This window comes from Schistocerca americana, chromosome 3 (assembly GCF_021461395.2).
Source record: "Schistocerca americana isolate TAMUIC-IGC-003095 chromosome 3, iqSchAmer2.1, whole genome shotgun sequence".
NCBI classification, from domain to species: Eukaryota; Metazoa; Arthropoda; class Insecta; order Orthoptera; family Acrididae; genus Schistocerca; species Schistocerca americana.
Genome location: NC_060121.1, coordinates 712850849 through 712870910, shown reverse-complemented (window position 1 = coordinate 712870910; position 20062 = coordinate 712850849). Strand labels below are relative to the sequence as shown.

The 20062-nt window shown below is 41.0% G+C and overlaps 1 protein-coding gene across 1 annotated transcript; it reads right to left on the bottom strand.

Moving 5' to 3' along the window:
- Positions 1-3540: 3540 nt before the first annotated feature.
- On the bottom strand, positions 3541-12545 carry LOC124606338. The gene is made up of 2 exons (XM_047138320.1): positions 12471-12545; positions 3541-4029 (listed from the first exon to the last, which is right to left on the bottom strand). The coding sequence occupies exons 1-2, from the start codon at positions 12543-12545 to the stop codon at positions 3541-3543; spliced, it is 564 nt and encodes a 187-aa protein (XP_046994276.1).
- Positions 12546-20062: the final 7517 nt, after the last annotated feature.

Sequence of the window (20062 nt, the reverse complement as noted above, 5' to 3'; positions counted from 1 at the left end):
GCTCGAGGAGTGGAAGAGCTGCCCCCTGTGACGCGACGAATTACAGCCCCGCCCTCGGTAGAAACTGGCGAATGTGATGAACCGCAAATTAAGATGTAGTGGGTCGAAAACTAGACCGTTGTTGTTATTTATCAGATAAAATATGGTTCCGTATCTTGCTTAAAGGAAAACGTTTAACTCTATTAATAATGGCATGAGATAATCGTATTTCAATGGATTCCTTGAGCACATAATCCCACTAACGAGAAGCCGGAGCATTAATTTCCGTCTCTTTAAAGGACATGTTATGCCCTTCATTGAGAGAATGTTCAGCGACGGCAGATTTTTCAGTCTTAAGTAAACGTATGTGACGCAGATTTTCCACGCATTGGTCATAAGCAGTAGGAATAGTCTGTCCAATACAGGCCTTTTCACAATGACAGTGAATATTATAAACTCCAGGCTTTCTCAACCCCAAACCATCTTTACCAGATCGAAACTGGGCTATACTCTTGGCCTAAGGGAAAAGAATATTTTTATATCATATTTCATTAAAATTGTAGAAACGTTTGAAGAAATGGCATAAGCTCTCTTAACCAAAGTGTGTAGAACTTCCATGCGCTAATGTGGTGGATGGCAGACCATAGAACGAAATAACGGTCTCTGTGTGCGGATTTATAGTACACACCATGTCCGAAAGTACCATTTCCATTTTTCTGCAGTAGAACATCCAGGAAATGTAACACGCCATCTGTTTCTATTTCCATCGAAAATTAGATACGTGTATGAAGACAAAGAAATGTAGAAACCGATTAAGAACTACCATACCATGTGGCCAAATAATGAAAGTGTCATCCATGTATCTCCAAAAACATGTATGCTGAAGGGAAGACGTCCTGAATGCGATATCTTCAAACCCTATCATAACAAGATGGGCGACAATAGAGGAAAGAGCATTCCCCATAACCATACCATCAGATTGTTCGAAAAATACGTCATTAAATAGAATATATGTCGACGTCAACACATGGCGACACAGCTCAGTAGTTTTATCGTTCAAAAGTTGACCAATTAACAACAAGGAACCCTCCAAAGTACCTGAATGAAAAGGGAAACCTCGTCAAAAGTAACTAATAGTCGGATGTTCCAATGCACAAAGACTTCAACCTTTGTATAGAAGCACTTGAGTTGGATAAATGATCACGTTTCTCAACGTAAGAGCTGAGGATGGAAGCAAGATTTTAGCTGAATTATAAGTTATAGGACGAAGAGGAGTTCCAGGTTCTTGCACCTTCTGTAAACCATACAACCTGGGTGGTACTCCCGCCCCTAGTTGAGGTTTTTTGATGGTGTCTTTTGGCAGGGAGCTCTTCTTAATAAGTCAAATGGTCTTCCGCTTTATCCGGTCTGTAGGATCGCTCTGATGTTTACGGTAAGGAGAATCATCCAATAAAAAGGCAATTTTAAGCATATGAATTTCACGAGACATAAGAACAGTGGCACCACCTTCATCAGCAGGACGAAGTAAAAGATCCTTATCAGCCCTCAGTGACCGCATGGCCTGACTCTCACTGGAAGAAATATAACTCTGTGGTAGCGGTGCACAACGAATATGGTAAGATACTCCCGACAGTGGCATAAGTGCCCACAAGCAGCTGGTCGTAATGCTTCGCGATCCTCCTCCGTCCCAGAGACGGAATCGGTGAAGCCCTCCCAGCCAGTGAAACCCAAGGAGCAGCTAGAGAAATCCAAGAGGAAGACCTGTAAGGCCAACGAACTTGCGGTGGCACCCACCTCACCACAACCTTCAAGCTCTGCGTATGAGGATGAGGTGGATATTCTGGCATCTGCTGAGGACCTACATCTCGCTGGTCCCTCATGCACAATGGATAGCACTTGCATAACTGCTCAGTCAGTGCTAGCAGGTGACCCAGCGGCGCAATGTGCCTCTCCAGTCCCTTCACGCCTTTCTCGGCCATGGACAATCTCATCCTCCAGTGGAACTGCAGCAGTTTCTTCCATTATTTTGCTGAGCTCTGACAACTTCTCAGCCGTCACCCTTTCCTCTGCACTGCTCTTCAAGAAACTTGGTTTCTGGCAATGTGAATCCACGCCATCCGTGTATATTGAGGTTATTATAGGAACTCGGCGGCTTATGAAAGGGTGTCTGCATCTACGTCCTACACTCCCTTCGCAGCGAGTCTGTCCCTCTATAAACACCTTTAGAGGTTGTCGCTATTTGGGTGTGGATGCCTCAGACTGTTACTGTCTGCGGTCTGTATCTTCCTTCTTCTTCTTCATGTGCCGTCTCCTCTAAGAAGGTTGGCTGTCATCATGGCAATTTCTGATCTTGATTTGGCTGATCTAAGGAGTTCTGACGTTGAACAGTTGTACCAATTTTTTAAATTGTCAATCCAGGATGTCCGTCTTCTACCCCTCGTTCTCTTCCCACAAATTTTCCCTTCTAGTATTATTTGCAATATTTTGTAATTTACTCCCCTAATAACATGGCCTAAATATTGTAGCTTCCTTACTTTAATAATTTTAATTAATTCTTTTTCCTTTCCCATTCTTCTTAGGACATCTTGATTAGTAATCCTCGACACCCAACTAATTCTAAGTATTCTTCTATATGCCCACATTTCAAAAGCTTCTAAACTGTTCATGTCCTTCTTTTTCAATGTCCACGCTTCCATTCCGTATAATAATTTTGAGAATACATAGCATCTTAGCAACCTCATTTTTGTGTTTAAACAAATGTCTCTCGAACAGAATGCATTTTTCATCTTATTAAAGATACTTCTGGCCTGTCCTATTCTCGATTTAATTTCTTCTGAGCTTTCAATCTCCTCATTTACAATTGTTCCGAGATATTTAAATTTACGTACTTGATCGACTCTTTCCCTATTGATTGTAAGATTTTCTTGTTGGTGTGTTTTAGATATCACCATGAACTTAGTCTTGCTTACGTTAAGAGTCAAGCCAAATTCTTCACTTTTTTCTGCAACTTTGTCAAGAAGTAATTGTAGATCTTTGAGGTTTCCAGCTAGTAGTGCAGTGTCATCAACAAACCTAACATTGTTAATGTTTAGCCCATTCACTTTAATGCCAGCTATTTCATCTGATAGAGCTGCCTGGATTATGTCTTCTGAATACATATTAAACAATAAGGGTGAGAGAACACTACCTTGTCTCACACCCCTCTTTATTTCTATATCATTCGATAACTCATTTTCTACCTTCACGGTTGCGGTTTGATTGTAGTAGAGGTTATATATAATGCGGATGTCTTTCTTATCAAGTGTTTTCTTTTCTAACAATTCTATGAGATGATCATGACGAACTTTGTCAAATGCTTTATTATAATCCAGGAAGCACACATATAGTGGCTGGTTAACCTCCATACATCGTTGCGCTAATATGTTAAAAGCAAACAATGCTTCTCTTGTACCGAGGGAACTTCTAAAACCGAATTGTGTTTCACTTATACCTTCTTCTACTTTTTTGCATATTCGTTGGTGTATAACTTTTAGAAATATCTTTAAGGTGTGACTCATTAAGCTAACAAGTTTTGGCATTAGCCTTTTTGGGTAATGTAACAAAGGTAGATGTCAACCTATCCCTAGGAATACTTCCCGAATTATAAATATCATTAAACAATTGTACAAATATATCTATATGGTCTATTCCTATGAGTTTCAGGATGTCATTTGGTATCTTATCCGGTCCAGGGGCTTTTCCTGTCTTTGATTTGTTGATAACATGTAATATTTCTTCTTTCGATATGCTTGGTCCTCGTTCTCCGATCATGTTATCATAAAATTTTTGATCTTTTCTTGTATCTTCAAATAGTTCCTTGACATATTCTGTCCACCTGTCCAGTTTACCTTTAACATCAGGAATTATTTTGTCATTTTTATCTAACAATAAACTTGTACTTTTCTTTTTATTAAGTCCAGCTAAATCTTTAACTTTTTTGTGTAAGTTGAAACTATCATGTCTTGTTTCATAACTCTCAATTTCAGAGCATTGTTCCTTGTGAAACGTCCCCTTTCAACAATTATACATGACTGTGCTTAAACTGACACACAATATTTTGTTAGCGCAACGCAATCTGACTTTCAAAATTCCCTACAAAAGAATGGCCCTGACTAACATTACACTATACCTTTCACAAATCACTTACCCCACAAAAATCTTCGCTGCTCAAGCTACTGCAATACAGCGAGCGCCACTACTGCCAGCTAAATAAAAGATTCAAACTATGGAAGGCACTAACTACTGATAGGGATAGTTAGCAAATGAAAGATATTAATAGAGCACAAACAATATATTTACCTTGATATCATCATATATAAATATAGCAGTTCATGACAAATTACAAAACTCCGCCATCTCTCTCCCCACATCCACCACTGCTGGCGGCTCACCTCCAACTGCGCAACGCTACGCGCTGTTCACAGCCAGCTGCCTAACACTACAATGGCGAGTATTACAACAATGCAAAGCAGCCACAGACTGCACACAGCACAGCCAGTGATTTTCATACAGAGGTGGCGTTACCATAAAAAAACCTAAACAGCCTACTTACATAGAGAAAACATAAACAGCCTACTTACATAGAGAAAACATAAACAGCCTACTTACATAGCCCCCATGCTCCCCACAAAAAATTTTACAAATTGGTTTGGGCAGTGCCCAATACAGATTTGAAAAAATTTTTCATAATTACAATAACAAAGATATCTAATGCATACACTTATTGATACAACATTGGTCAAAAGCTAAAATTGTCTCACAGTCCATAAAGACAGTCCTAATCGTTCATTACGGTAAAATATAGTGTTTTTCTCAAAGTCTGAGCAGTAGAAGAAAATGCACACGGAAGTAGTGGATTTCCATGCAGTCTTGAAGAAGTAGTGTTGTCCTTCCAACGGAAAGACAGTGCTGACTCTTGACATACATACAGGTAATGGGCCACAACAGAGCAAACCCACAGCAGAGTCATTCGAAGTTTGGAAGAATATTGGTAGGTAGGTCATCACAGAGCAGACCCACTGTAGTCCTGGTAGAGATTACGGTATTGGTGGGCCACCAGAGGTGCAGACCCACTGTAGTCCTTGTAGAGATAATGGTAATGGTGGGCCATCAAAGATGCAGACCCACTGTAGTCCTTGTAGAGATAATGGTAATGGTGGGCCATCAAAGATGCAGACCCACTGTAGTCCTTGTAGAGATGGCCAGCAGCCATCTGTTGCGATTGTGCAGGTGCACATTCACCATCGAAGAGTCTTGCGGAGAATATAGCAAGTCCATAAACCACCACTTGTGCACTCACAAAGTTTTTGAAATTGTCCTTAGAACCAGCAATGCTGTTATCCAGTCCCTTGCTGAATCATTAACACACGTGCAAACACTATCAGTCCCTACTTCTCACATATTGTCCATATACTATGACCAACAGAAACGTGTGCAGTGAAATGTAACTAACAAGTTAATAATATCATGAACTGGTGACAATTACAATTTTATAACATAAGAATACAATAACAAAGGTACAAAACACATCATTAAAAACATAATAATACAGATAACGTTTGTAGTAATAGGGGCTTTACAAAAGAATAGAAATAAACATATACATCAGTGTTACAGGAATTATGACATAAGTAAATACATAAAAGATCAGAATAACTTTTGAAACATCAACTTTACACATGAGCATTAAAACAAAACAGAATTAATAATGTCTAACATCTTTACAAAGTAAATAACATATTATTAACGCAAATTATATTTGAGGATAACAGTATTCCTCATCATAGTTCATGTAGCTGAGTATGAGAAAAATTCTACAACAAAAGTCTGATGAGGTAAACATATAAAGACAGGAAGAACATATATACACAAGGGTACCCAAACACATAGTGGGATAACACAGAAGGAAAGGACAGGGTTTGTTTCATTGCAGTATTTTGCAAACAAAACTTTCTTTGCTTCTTGGAGATCTCCCTTCATTCATCACTATTCCCAAAAGTCCTATCTAAGCCTGCCTTCTGTATTTCGTTCACATCCTCTGTCAAAAATAGTTTTTCTCTCTGCTTTCTGTATTCTGTTCACATCCTCTGTCAATAATAGTTTTTCTCCACTGTACAATATCCTTTTTATTTTGCCAGGCCATTTTCTGATAGCATCTCAATGCATTTCTTATAAATTTATAATAGTTAGTTTCTTATATAGTCTCCTCTTAAGCTAACTTAAATCTACTGAGCTCAGATACTAAACTAAGGGACGAGCCAATGCAGCAGCACATAACAAATTAACACAAACAGCAATGCAAAAAAAAATGGAAAATTGCAAAGCAAGCTACAGTAAATATAAATTACCAAGCAATGCAACATTACAACTAACATGAGCCAATGTACAGTAGCAAGAAAAATAAGTCAGTAGTAAAATTAGCTTAACAGAGTAACACAATTTAAAATTCAGTAGCACTATGCCTGGCAAACAGCAGCAGCAAATATAAAAAATATAAAACTTATATCTATACATGACAAAGCTCAAGCAGAAAAATATTACAGTAAAAACGACAATGCAGATAAGGGAAATGTATATTCACATCTTAATATCTATGTAATTAAAGTGGTGCACCACAACAACTGATTGTAAAAGAAATATTACCATGTACTTGAAAAGAAAATTATGTGTTACTGTTACTAGTTCCTTCTTATTGTTCTTTCCTTTCCAAGTGCTCCTTTTTTAAAGAATGTGGATTATAAAATAATTATTTAATAGATCTGTTGACAGAAAGTGTTCACATTAGCAAATGCATTTCATTTTATAAAAGCAATGCTGCAACACAGCTGGAAACCAGATATCAAATGAAATAAGCAACTATGAAAAGCAAAGCATAAAAATATCATTCAGTAGTCATGTGACATTTCATAAGTTAGTAGAAATTCTCTCAACTCTCATAGAAAGACGCTTGTCATAATCAGGTGTGCAGATGTAAAAATATTTCTTGTCATTTTATTAGGCATTTCAGTAAATATCAGAAAGTACGATATGTTTCCAAGTAATCAGCGTGTCGGATTTGCGATGCTTTCTCTAAAGGAATGGCAATGGCCAGGATAATGGCCTCCCTTTTTTTTTTTGTTCTACCTGTGCCGCTGAAAAGGGCTCGCAATAATGGCTTTTTCTCCAGGTGTCTGACACAGCTGGGTGCCCGCGACGCATTACGTGCAGGTGGTCACTTAACTTTCGTACGGAAATATTTACGACAGCAGTTTCTGCTACCGTTGCAGTCTCATATAAAAATATTTCACAGGTCAAGAATTAGTGTTGCAAATCTGTAGAAACAAAATCCTATAAATATAAGTGTCCAAAAAAAATATTCGTCAGCATTGTGATACAGTCACACATTTCATAACTCTTAAAGTACGTTTCTTGGTTTCCAACATCCTTTTCATAAATCAGAGTCCCTAAACACTACTCATTATTCCTTACCTCATTATACATATACATATTCGTCGACACTTCTTCAATATTTCATCGTGAGAAATACGTAGCATAATAAACATTCCTCAACAACATAATACACATCGTCGTCGTAATAATAACATCATAAAACTTCAGTCAAATCTCAAAATCGTCGTAACTTCCTCCAATAATTTCTAAGCCTAAAAAGAATTCTCTGCTCATTTAAATAGTGTCATCTACCTCAAACGTACTTTAAAAATCATGATCTCATACCAAATACATCATTCAAAGCTCTCATAGTATCACAATGGTTCCGAAAAATATGAACAGTTTACAAAGTACAGACAAAATACAGTTTCATAAGTGTGAAGTTATCCAACTGTGTAATTGTGTAAACATGTGTCACTGATGTAGTAAAATAAATGTTTGTCTCTCTCAGTTAAATGATCAGATAGCTGTGTAATTTGTGTGTTAGAGAAATATGGTACCGATGTGTAAAGTTGTATAAGCAAATACCATATTAGCTAGGGTTCCTTGTGCTTGCCAAACACATGGTACACAAAGTAAGCATGTACCCCCCTGAGGATTATTATAATTATACCCTCAGGTGTTACAGATTACAGCAATGGAATGAAATGTATGACGGAAAACTTTCTTTGTAATTAAAAAAATATTTAAAAATAAGTGTTTTAAGTATAAGATTGATCACTCAAATGCGTGTACTGTAGCGCTAAACTGTGCATCTTGTCGCAACAGAATCTCTGTGGAAGTGTCGTGGTTATCGTCCTCCGAAAGCTAAGTTCTGCAGAAGACAATGTGCTTACCTCATGAACGATAGTGAAATGCTTTGCGTATAGATATCTTAGTTATTACGCTTATTGTTGTGGTAAAGAACGTACTGTGCTGTAACGTATTGTTGTTAAAAAGCAGATTATCTTTCAATAAACCCTGTCTCATTGTAGCTATACTACAAAAGTTACTACTAAAACATGTTTTACTTTCCAGAATAAAACAGAAAAACTGTGCAGATATAAAACAGAAACACCGCAAAAGCAACATTGTATATTGTCACTTATTAGTAGCGTCGTGATAAAACCGTGTAGTTGTCACATAAACTAACCACTGTGTCGTCTGGTATCTCACAGAAAGTACTTTAAACCCAGAATGTATTTTCAAGTAAACCAAAATGTTGCATTAAAATCTCATTAGCAGTACTGGTAAATGTTCTAAGTATGTGAGCCTTATAGTCGTTACGTAATCGTGCAACTAACAAGCAAGAATGTACAAATACAACACTGTGTCGTCTGTTCACTACAACAATGCATTCGTAATTTCTGTTTAAAAATGTTCCCTAGGTTCTAGACTGGATATTTAACTTCAAACATAGTTGTATGTTAACAGTTTCTTAAGTCTGACACAGCATATTAGTAATGTAAAGGGAAAAGTTATATGGCAAAGACAAAGTTAAAAAGCAGATTATCTTTCAATAAACGGTTTTACATGTGAAATGTGGTGTAAACCTTTACTCTTCCTAGTACTCAGAGTTTGAACTTGAATGCAATTGTCATTTGGTATACGTCGGTAAAGAATACTGAAATTTTTTTTCTCAAGGTTAGCGTCTATGTTATTTTTCCCTGAGCCAGCTGGCGCTGGTGGCTGCCTGCGGTGCGAGTCATTGTCTGTTTCTTTGTTGGCGCGCGCCGTTATTGGGATTAGGAGACCTAACTTCTTCAAATTCGCCTTGCCGAGAGGGCCCAGCTCTGTTAGAGTCCCGCCAGTTCTGATGAAATTCACGTCTATCGTTATGATTATATCGTCTGTCGTCATGTCGGTAGTTCCTGTAGTTTCTTTCTTGTCGGTCATGTGGTGGAGAATTTCTCCCTGAATCGTAACTGCGCGCTGGACCGTTGCGTCTAAAGTTATTCTGTCTCCCGTAATAATAATTATTTTGGTTCCCATATTGTCTGTTTCTCTGATTGTCTCTGTGATAGTCACTACTGCGGAGAGGTGATCTTTCCCTGTAATTATTATTCTGCCAACGGTTGTCATAAGGGTGGTGTCTGTTTTGGTCACGATTTGCGTTGTGAGAATAGACCAGTCGTGTCCGGTTATTGTTTCTGTCGTCACGGAATTGTGACGGATGTGACCTGTAATTGTTGTGTCCTTGTTTTCGCGTTCTGCGATTGTCAGTGTCACTTTCCAGTTCTTGTAACAGTCCCTGAAAAGCTTCAATGTCGTCTTTGCAACGTCCTGCCAAAATAATATGTCGTAAATGTTCAGGCAATTTGAGTAAGCAAATGCGGATGAGTTCTGAGGGGCTGTATGGGTTTGAAAGATATTGATTCTTATGTAACATGTCTTCAATATAATAATATGTCGTAAATATTCAGGCAATTTGAGTAAGCAAATGCGGATGAGTTCTGAGGGGCTGTATGAGTTTGAAAGATATTGATTCTTATGCAACATGTCTTCAAAATATTTCATAAGACTGGAGAATTCAGATTGTTCGAAATGTTTCATCATTATGATACCATGTTTTACGCGGTCTTGTGTGGCTTGAGACCAATACGCTGAGAGGAAGGCATGGTAAAATTCTCCTTCACTGTGGCAATCGTGAATGACCGATCGCATTCTTACAGCTGGTTCATTCTCTAAGTAGCCACACATAAATTCTAATCTGTGTTCCAACGACCAGTTGGGAGGAAAACAATGAGAGAATTGATGGAGCCATGCTTGTGGATGAATGTCGTTGCCAGAATTCTTAAATGTTTTGAATTTACGTATAGTAATGAACAGCTTATAGTCAAAATTGTCATGTCGGCGTGTCGCATATCGGTCATTGTTAGGTCGTGTCGGCCGTTCCATCTCAAAATTCGGTGCACATTGCCAATTTCTTTCATAACTTCCGAAATGCGCTGTGTTATTATTTTGCGGCTTTTCCGTGTTTCTAAGTCCCTCTTCCCGTGTTGGAGCGCGAGTGTCCTCTGAAATACGTAATTCTTGTATTACCTGTGTCAGCTGATCTTGTACTTCCCGGATTTCTCTTTGGTGTTGTGTATTAATTTGATTCTGATTTTGTTTGAATTTTCTGATTTGTTCATACTCTTCTGTGTCAGTGAAGGCTACGGGTCTTGTGTCATTCAGATCATCATCTACCTTTGTAGATAAGTTAGTGACCTGATCCGAAAGTTCGGCTACTTTCTCCGATAGTGTACTTATTTCTTCAGTGTGTTTTTCTGAACCAAGTTTCAGAATATCTACTGTGTCCTTAAAGTTTTCCTGAGTTTTTGCAAGTTGCGTAACCGAATCGGTAGATGCAACTGAGTCAATTTTAGCCCACAAGGTCTCATGATTTTCATGAACAATGGTTTGCAGTTCTTTTATGGCTGCTTCGTGATTCTGTAATGCATTTTCATGCCGCGAAAAAATAGGTTGAAAATGCTCACAAATTTGTGTTTTTACGTCATTACAGACTTTTTGACATTTCGATTCAATGTTATGTAACTCAGTAGTTAAATCTTCACGTGTTTGTTCAAGCGTGGTGTGAAGATTTTGTTCCATTGCGTCTAACTGTTGCTGTGTTTGTCTCTGGTGTTGTTCCACTGTGTCTAACTTTTTAAGATTTTGTTCCACTGTGTCTAACTTTTTAAGATTTTGTCCCATTTGTCTCTGATTTTGTTCCATTTGTTGCATTAATTGCAATAATAATGTATTAGCGTCTGGAATCTGTTTCTCTACGCTTTTCGGCAGTGCATTTGCACCGGCAACATTCACATTTTGACAAGCAGAAAATGTGTCTTGACTTATTTGAGAAAACGGTGATGACCCAAAACCTGAATCTACAGTATTTGCGATATTGTGTTCTGTCATTCCCGATTCCTGAGGCGAGCTGTTGCCAACCAATCGATCGATAACGCTTCCCTGTTCACTACCTGTTTCACTGTCTACACCATTGTTTGCCGCCCGCTCCATTTCCCTATGCGCAATTACCAAATTACTACTTTGAACATTAGTTAATTCATTACTCTGTGGCGCTAACACACTGCCTTCGTCTTCACTGTCATTTCTCAGTTTACTTTGGAGCCTAGTATTACGTTTTTCACACGCCATAATTGTCACAATATTTCACACGATAACACAGAAAAGCACAATTTGAAGAGCAAAATAAAATAACATAGCAATGGGAATAATGTCTACTTAATTGCCAGCGCAGCTGCGAAATACTTGGTGCAAATCTACATGCATGCCACAACTGTTTTACTGTACAACAATGAAAGGCTACAACTACAAAGGAGATTCTCTCTACAATTACGCGCTAGCAATAAACAAAATCTACACTAATTACACAAACTACAAGAAAAAAATCAGAAGATTCCAGTGAGGTATCCTGGCAGGGTCGCCATATGAAACGTCCCCTTTCAACAATTATACATGACTGTGCTTAAACTGACACACAATATTTTGTTAGAGCAACGCAATCTGACTTTCAAAATTCCCTACAAAAGAATGGCCCTGACTAACATTAAACTATACCTTTCACAAATCACTTACCCCACAAAAATCTTCGCTGCTCAAGCTACTGCAATACAGCGAGCGCCACTACTGCCAGCTAAATAAAAGATTCAAACTATGGAAGGCACTAACTACTGATAGGGATAGTTAGCAAATGAAAGATATTAATAGAGCACAAACAATATATTTACCTTGATGCCATCATATATAAATATAGCAGTTCATGACAAATTACAAAACTCCGCCATCTCTCTCCCCACATCCACCACTGCTGGCGGCTCACCTCCAACTGCGCAACGCTACGCGCTGTTCACAGCCAGCTGCCTAACACTACAATGGCGAGTATTACAACAATGCAAAGCAGCCACAGACTGCACACAGCACAGCCAGTGATTTTCATACAGAGGTTGCGTTACCATAAAAAAACCTAAACAGCCTACTTACATAGAGAAAACATAAACAGCCTACTTACATAGAGAAAACATAAACAGCCTACTTACACTTGTACCATTCTTCTTTTGCTCGCCGTGTTTCTTTTCGTATTTCTGCATGTAATCTTTTATACTCACTTTCATCTCTATTTTTAAGTATTCTTCTTTGTTTCATCAATTGTAATATCTTCTCTGTCATTCACTTCTTTTTCATGTTGTCGTGTTTGGTCGCCATTGTGTTTTTACATGCATTATTTAATGTGTCTTTTATAAGTTCCCATTTGCCATCAATGTCTTCTGTTTGATTATTCTTTATCCTAACTAATTCCTTATTAATCTCTTTAGAAGTCTTTTGTTTAGTCAAGGGGTCTCTTAGAATAGTTGTATTTATATAGTCCTTCTTTTGTTTCTTTTGTATGGCTTTCAGTTTCACATGGAACTTTGCTACTAAAAGGTTATGATCAGAAAATATATCAGCTCCTGGATATGTTTTCACACCATGAATAGAATTTTTATACCTCTTGTTTATAAGTATGAAATCAATTTGATTTCTGCAAACTTCTTCATTACAGTCTCTTGGTGATTTCCAAGTATAAAGTCTTCGTTTAGGGAGTTTAAAAAATGTGTTTGTAATAGACAGATTGTTTTCCTGGCAAAATTGTGACAGCAAATCTCCTCTTTAATTTCTTGTTCCTAAACCAAAAGGTCCAATAAGATCACCTTCACTTCCTTCACCTATTTTGGCATTAAAATCTCCCATGATGATAATAATGTCTCTGCATTTTGAGGTTCCTATTGCTTGTGTTAATTCTTCATAAAATTTTCCTATTTCTTCTTGGTCTTTGTCGGCTGTTGGAGCATAGATTTGGATTAAATTAATATTTGTTTGTTTCGTTTGTAAATGTAGACTGATTACTCTATCTGAGATTGGTAAAATGCCTTTGACAGATTTACTAGCATACTCATCTAAAATTATTCCTACCCCATTCCTGTGCTGGCTATCAGAATTTCCCGAGTGATATATTTTCATGTTGTCAATGGTCATTTCTCCTGAGTCAGGCCATCTTGTTTCACTTACACCCAAAATGTTAATTTTTAGACATTTCATTTCTTGTATAACATTATTTACTTTGCCTGGTTGGTATAATGATCTTACATTCCAAGTTGCTATTGTTGCATTATTTTTGTATTTACTTGTGGCATTGTTCAAGGCTCTCCCCCCCAGAGATCCGAGTGGGGGAGTTGCAACTCCGGATAATTTGACATTGAACCCTGCCATGATGAGTTTTCCTGGGGATATCCATTGGATCTTTAATGCTGTGGTTTCCCGTTGCCTTCAGCATCCTATGCCGTTGACCACCCTTGGTGATTCTTCCGTCTTTAGGAGTGATTTCTCACTCCAAGGACAAGAGGGTGCCCTTGCTCTACCAGCTCATCCGCCCTCTAGAAGGTCGTTGGCTTAGTAGAGGGTTCTCCTTATCCCGGGAGAAACTCGGTCGCCAGAGCCTCGTTAGCGTAGCAGGGGATACCACGTGCCGAAGAGGTTGACATTTGTGTGGGAGAGGCTATTGGTGACGCATCACACATCTTCCACCGGATGGTAATGTCCCACAGCATGTCCTGGCTGCGCTGATAGCCCAATTGCTGCCACCTTTTCTGTTACTGGGCGCCTTCAACGCCCATAACCCTCTGTGGGGTGGATCATCGGGAACAGGCCAAGGCAGCATCGTGGAACATGTATTGGCACAGATCGACCTTTCACTTTTAAATATGGTGCCTTCACACATTTCAGTGAGGTTCATTGCACGTACTCAGCCATTGACCTTCCGATCTGCAGCCCTAGCCTCTTACCGTACGTCCAATGGAGTGTGCATGACGACTTGTGTCTTAGTGACCACTTTCCGATCTTTCTGTCACTGCCACAGCGTCACTCTTCTGGGCGCCCCTGCAGATGGGCTATGAATAAGGCTAACTGGGTCTTGTTCTCCTCCATTGCCACTATTGATCCTCTTTCTAATGACGCCATTGATGCAGTGGTTCACTCGGTCACCACCGGCATCATTACTGCCGTAGAATCTGCCATTCCCTGTTCTTCCGGGTCCTCTTGGCGGAGGACTGTGCCTTGGTGGTTGCCTGAGTTCGCTGAGGCGACTAAAGATCGCATAAGGGCGCTCCAGTGTCACAAGCGGCATCTCTCATTGGAACACTTCATCGTCTTTAAACGGCTGCGTGCGCGGGCCCGCTGCATCATTCGCCAACACAAGCAAGAGTGCTGGGAAAGATATGTCTCCACCATTGGCCTCCATACCACCTTATCACAGGTTTGGGCCAAGATTAGGAGTCTCTATGACTATCGGACCCCTGTCAGCGTACCTGCATTTTCACTGAGTGGAGCAGTCGTACTGACTCCGACACAATTGAAAACCGCTTAGCAGACCATTTTGCGCTGTGTTCCGCTTCTGCGAACTACCCACTGGCCTTCCGCTCCCTCAAAGAGCAGTTGGAACGACGGAGCCTTTCATTTCAAATGCGCCACTCGGAATTGTACCGTGTTCCATTGCTGTAGCTGACTGCCGTGATATGGCTCCTGGGCCCGATCGCATCCACTGTCATATGCTGAAACAACTCTCAGTGAACTGCCAGCGACGCCTCCTAGATATTTACAACCGTATCTGGGTTGAGGGTGAGTTCCCACCGCAATAGCGGGAAAGCATCGTAATCCCCGCTTTGATACCTGGGAAGAACCCACTGGAGTTGGACAGCTACCGCCCCATTACCTTCACCAACGTTCTCTGCAAACTACTTGAACGAATCGTGAGCTGGAGGTAGTGTTGGCTCCTGGAATCTTGGGGCCTTCTCGCACCATCCCAGGGTGGTTTCCGCCGAGGCCACTCAACAACAGATAATATGGTGTGCCTTGAGTCTGCCGTCTGCACGGCACTTTCCATGCGTCAACATCTGGTCGCCATCTTTTTTGACTTACGGAAGGCCTACGACACAACTTGGCGCCACCACATCCTTGCCACACTGCATAAGTGGGGCCTTCGTGGCTCGCTATAGATTTTTTTACGAAACTTTATCTCCCTCCATACCTTCCGTGTTCAAGTAGGAGGCTACTTTAGCTCCTCCCATATCCAGGAGAATGGGGTCCCGCAGGGCTCTGTATTGAGCGTTCCACTGTTTTTGGTCGCTATAGATGACCTGGCAGCAGCTGTAGGGTTGTCAGTGTCGCCCTCCTTATACACTGACGATTTCTGCCTTTATATCAGTTCCTCAACCATTGGTGTTGCTGAACGCCGACTACGGGAGCCATTCAGAGAGCGTAGTCGTGGGCTCTCGACCATGGGTTTCACTTCTCTGCTGACAAGAGCTGCGGTTTGCACTTCTGTCGGCGACGGACAGTCCACCCTGACCCTGCCCTTTTTCTAGATGGCCATCTACTACGGGTAGTCGAAACATATAGCTTTTTAGAACTGGTTTTCGCCCCCCGACTAACATGGCACCCCCACATCGTCAGCTTAAGCGAAAGCGCTGGCTACATCTTAACGCCCTCCGCTGCCTGAGCAACATCACTTTGGGGGCAGATCGCTCTACATTGCTGCGGGTCTACAAAGCCCTAGTTCAGTCACGACTCGACTATGGGAGTGTAGTGTATGGTTCGTCAGTGCACTCGGCATTAAAGCTGCTGGATCCTGTGCACCACTGTAGCGTCCATTTAGCGACTGGCGCTTTTCGAACGAGTCCTGTGGCCAGTCTCTTAGTGGTGGCTGGAGTCCCTCCAACGCATATCAGGCGCTGCCAACTGCTCGCCCACTATGCAGCGCATGTCCATAGCTCTCCTCAGCATTCGAATTACCATCTCTTGTTCCCGAGCACTGTGGTTCATCTCCCGGAACGGCAGCCCCAGTCAGTGATAACGGTCGCTGTATGTGTTTCTTCCCTACTGTGCAGCGCATGTCCATAGCTCCCCTCAGTATCCGAATTACCATCTTTTGTTCCCGAGCACTGTGGTTCATCTCCCGGAACGGTGGCCCCATTCAGTAATAACGGTCGCTGTATGTGTTTGTTCCCTACTGTTGGAACTTGAGTTGTTACTTTCCCAGCGTCTCATATGGCCAAAACTACAACTGGACCTATCGCCATTTTGTAAGGACTCTGTTCCTCCTGACGCATTCCGCAGTCAATTCTTATCCATCCTTGACGAATCCTAGGTTTCTGAAGTCATCTATACTGATAGCTCGCTGGATGATGGTCGCGTCAACTTTGCCTATGCGCACTCGGCCCATGTCGAACAGCGCTCCTTGCCGGATGGTTACATTGTCTACACTGCCGAGCTGGTGGCCATCTTTCGTGCCTTTGAGCATATTCAGTCCTGCCCCAGTGTGTCCTACATGGTATTCAGTGATTCGCTGAGTGGTTACAGGTCATCCTCAGGTAGTTTCCATCTAGGAGTCGGTTTATGCCCTCAAACAATCTGATCGATCAGTTGTCTTTGTATGTATCCCAGGGCATATCGGAATCCAATGAAATGAGCTTGTTGACAGCCTGGCCAAACAGGCCACTGGTAAGCCGTTTCTGGAGATTGGCATACCCGAACCTGACCTCCAATTGGTGTTACACTGCAAAGTTCTTCGGATTTGGGATGTTGAACGGCGCAGCTTAGTTACACCCAATAAGCTCCGCGCCATCAAGGAGAGCACATGTAAGTGGAAGTCTTCTCTGTGGGCTTCTCGCAGGGTCTCTGATGCCCTCTGCCGCCTTCGCATCGTCAACACGCATGGCTATCTTCTCCGGCATGACGCCCCATGTTGTCGCTATGGCTCACATTTGACAGTGGCCCTCCTTTTGGTGGACTGTCCACATCTCTCCGCTCTGAGACGGAATTTTAATATCCCTGACTCCCTTCCTTCTATTTTACGAGACGATGCCTCCATTGTGAACTCGGTTTTACATTTTATGCGTGACGCTCGTTTTTATTCTTCAGCTTAAGTTTTATTTCCTGTTTCTTGTCTGCACGTGCTTACTATCCTATTCTTTTTAGGTAAAAGATTTTCATGTGTTGCAGAGCGGCTAGCTCATCCTTTTTTATCCTCGCGATCAGACAGTCCTGGTCATCTGCTCTACTGTTTTAAGCTCTTCTGCCTGTTTCTTGTATACCCGTGCTCTTCTTGTCTTCTGTTGTCTCTGATGTGTTGAGCTTGTGTTTTTTTTTCTTTTTGTCCCCCTTGAACTCCTGTGGTGTCTCTTCTATGTTTTCCATTTTAACCCATGGACTTGGTGCAATTGAACAAGGGACCTATGACGATGCAGTTTGGTCGCTTTAAACTTCAAACCCACCACCATGTAAGTTGAAGGGAAGACGTCCTGAATGCTGTATCTTCAAAACCTTCCTTAAAAAGATGGGCGACTACAGAGGAAAGAGCACTCCACATAGCCATACCGTCAGTTTGTTCGAAAAATACGTCATTAAATAAAACATATGCCCATGTCAACACATGGCGACACAGCTAATAGTCGGTTGTTCCAATGCATAAAGACTTCAACCGTTGTATAAAATCAGTCGAGGTGGATGAATGATGTTCACGTTTACCAACATAAGGGCTGAGGATGGAAGCAAGATTTTAGCTAAATTATAAGTTGGAGTGAACAAATTTCTAACAAGAAGACGAAGAGGAGTTCCAGGTTCTTGCACCTTCTGTAAACCATACAACCTGGGTGGTACTGCGAGCCCTGGTTGAAGTTATTTGATGGTGTCTCTTGGCAGGTAGCTCTTCTTAAGAAGTCAAATGGTCTTCCGCTTTATCCGGTGTGTAGGATCTCTCCGATGTTTGCGGTAAACAGAATCATTCAATAAACAGGCAATTTTAACCAAATAAACTTCACCAGACAAAAGAACGGTGACACTACCTTCATCAGCAGGAAGAACTAAATCTACCCTCGGTGAACGCATGGCCTTCCTTTCACTGGAAGAAATATTACTCTGTGGTGGCAGTGCACAACGAATACGATAAGAAACTTCCTGTCTAATATCCTCTACCAAATCTTCAGGAAACCGAGGAATGGCCGGCTCAACTGCGCTAATAAAATCAATAGTAGGCAGGTACCTTGGTGTAGGAACAAAGTTCACACCATTTACCAAAACCGACAACCAAGCATCATGAAATTTCTTGTCGGTTAAATTAATAAATTGACTGATCTGGCTTTGTGATATTAACCAAAACGGCCTTGCTGTGCTGGTACAGCAAGCTGCTGAAAGCGAGGGGAAACTACAGTCGTAATTTTTGCCTAGGACATGTACATTTACTGTATGGTTAAATGATGATGGCATCCTCTTGCGTAAAATATTCCGGAGGTAAAATAGTCCCCCATTCGGATCTCAGGGCGAGGACTACTCAGGAGGACGTTGTGATCAGGAGAAACAAAACTGGCGTTCTACAGATTGGAGCATGGAATGTCAGATCTCTGCATCCGGCAGGTAGGTTAGAAAATTTAAAAAGGGAAATAGATAGGTTAAAATGAGATACAGTGGGAATTAGTGAAGTTCGGTGGTAGGAGGAACAATACTTCTGGTCAGGTTGTAACGCCGGAAATGCATATACTCCTATTTCCATCTATTGTACTATTATTTTTTTTCCTTGTTTTGTTACCTCAAGATATGACATTTCTGTCTCTTTATATATTGTAATTGTTTTACTGTTTGTATATATATATATATTTATGCACTCATGTCGATGTATAATTGGTTTGTTTCGTAAATATTATTTGTATTTTTACGCTGGGTCTTGCCTAGGGAAAACTGCTATCGAACGATTACGTCGATAGGTCGTGTGACGAATCAAAGTGTGTAGGATCTTTGGTAGTGTTAACTCTGCCGCGTGGAGCGCGGGCAGAACAGAGTGAGAGTCTGGCGGGAGTAGCGAGTGGAGCAGGTGTGTTGTGTGACGTTCCCGTGAGTTGCCGCGCTTCCGGGGTTTGGCGGCATGTAATTGCGCTCGACTCGCGATGATAGTTTCTGACATGATGTCGCGGACGGGAAGCATTAGCTGGCGCACATCAAGAGCCCGTTTCGCCTGGTGACCGTGTCGAGAAGAAGGCGCGCCAACATCCAGCTTCTGCAACAGCGACGGCCGACAATGAGTGACTGTCGCCACCTCCTCGATCGACGGCTTCAAACCTTCAATCAACCAACAAGGAAGACTAAAAGCACGTAAAGTTTCAGAACTGTATGGCAGACCTCAGCTTTTCAAATTGTTCCATTTGCCTCGCAAAATTACAGCAACTTAGCATGAACCTTTGTTGCTCATTGTCCCAATTGCATTGCCAAGCAGGGTCCCTTCCTTTTCCGAAATGAACCCGAGTGTCGTTGAAATTCAAACGCCAGCATAATTCCATTTCACTGCTTTAATTTCAAAGTTCAATTCAAGCATTAGCTGGCTACAATAGTTAGATTACACAAGCACAAATTTAGAGTGCGAGTTTTGTTAGCATATTTTAGCTTACCTGTGACTGCAGCTCAGCTTGGTACGTACTAAATTTTACTATTGTTAATAGTTCAGAATCATTTAATTCAAGTTCAAAGTAAAATCTCTTGTTTCTAAATTGCGTAGAGTCAAGTTGCTTTTGAAATGATTGTTGAGGTAGTCCAAGACTAACCGTATTTT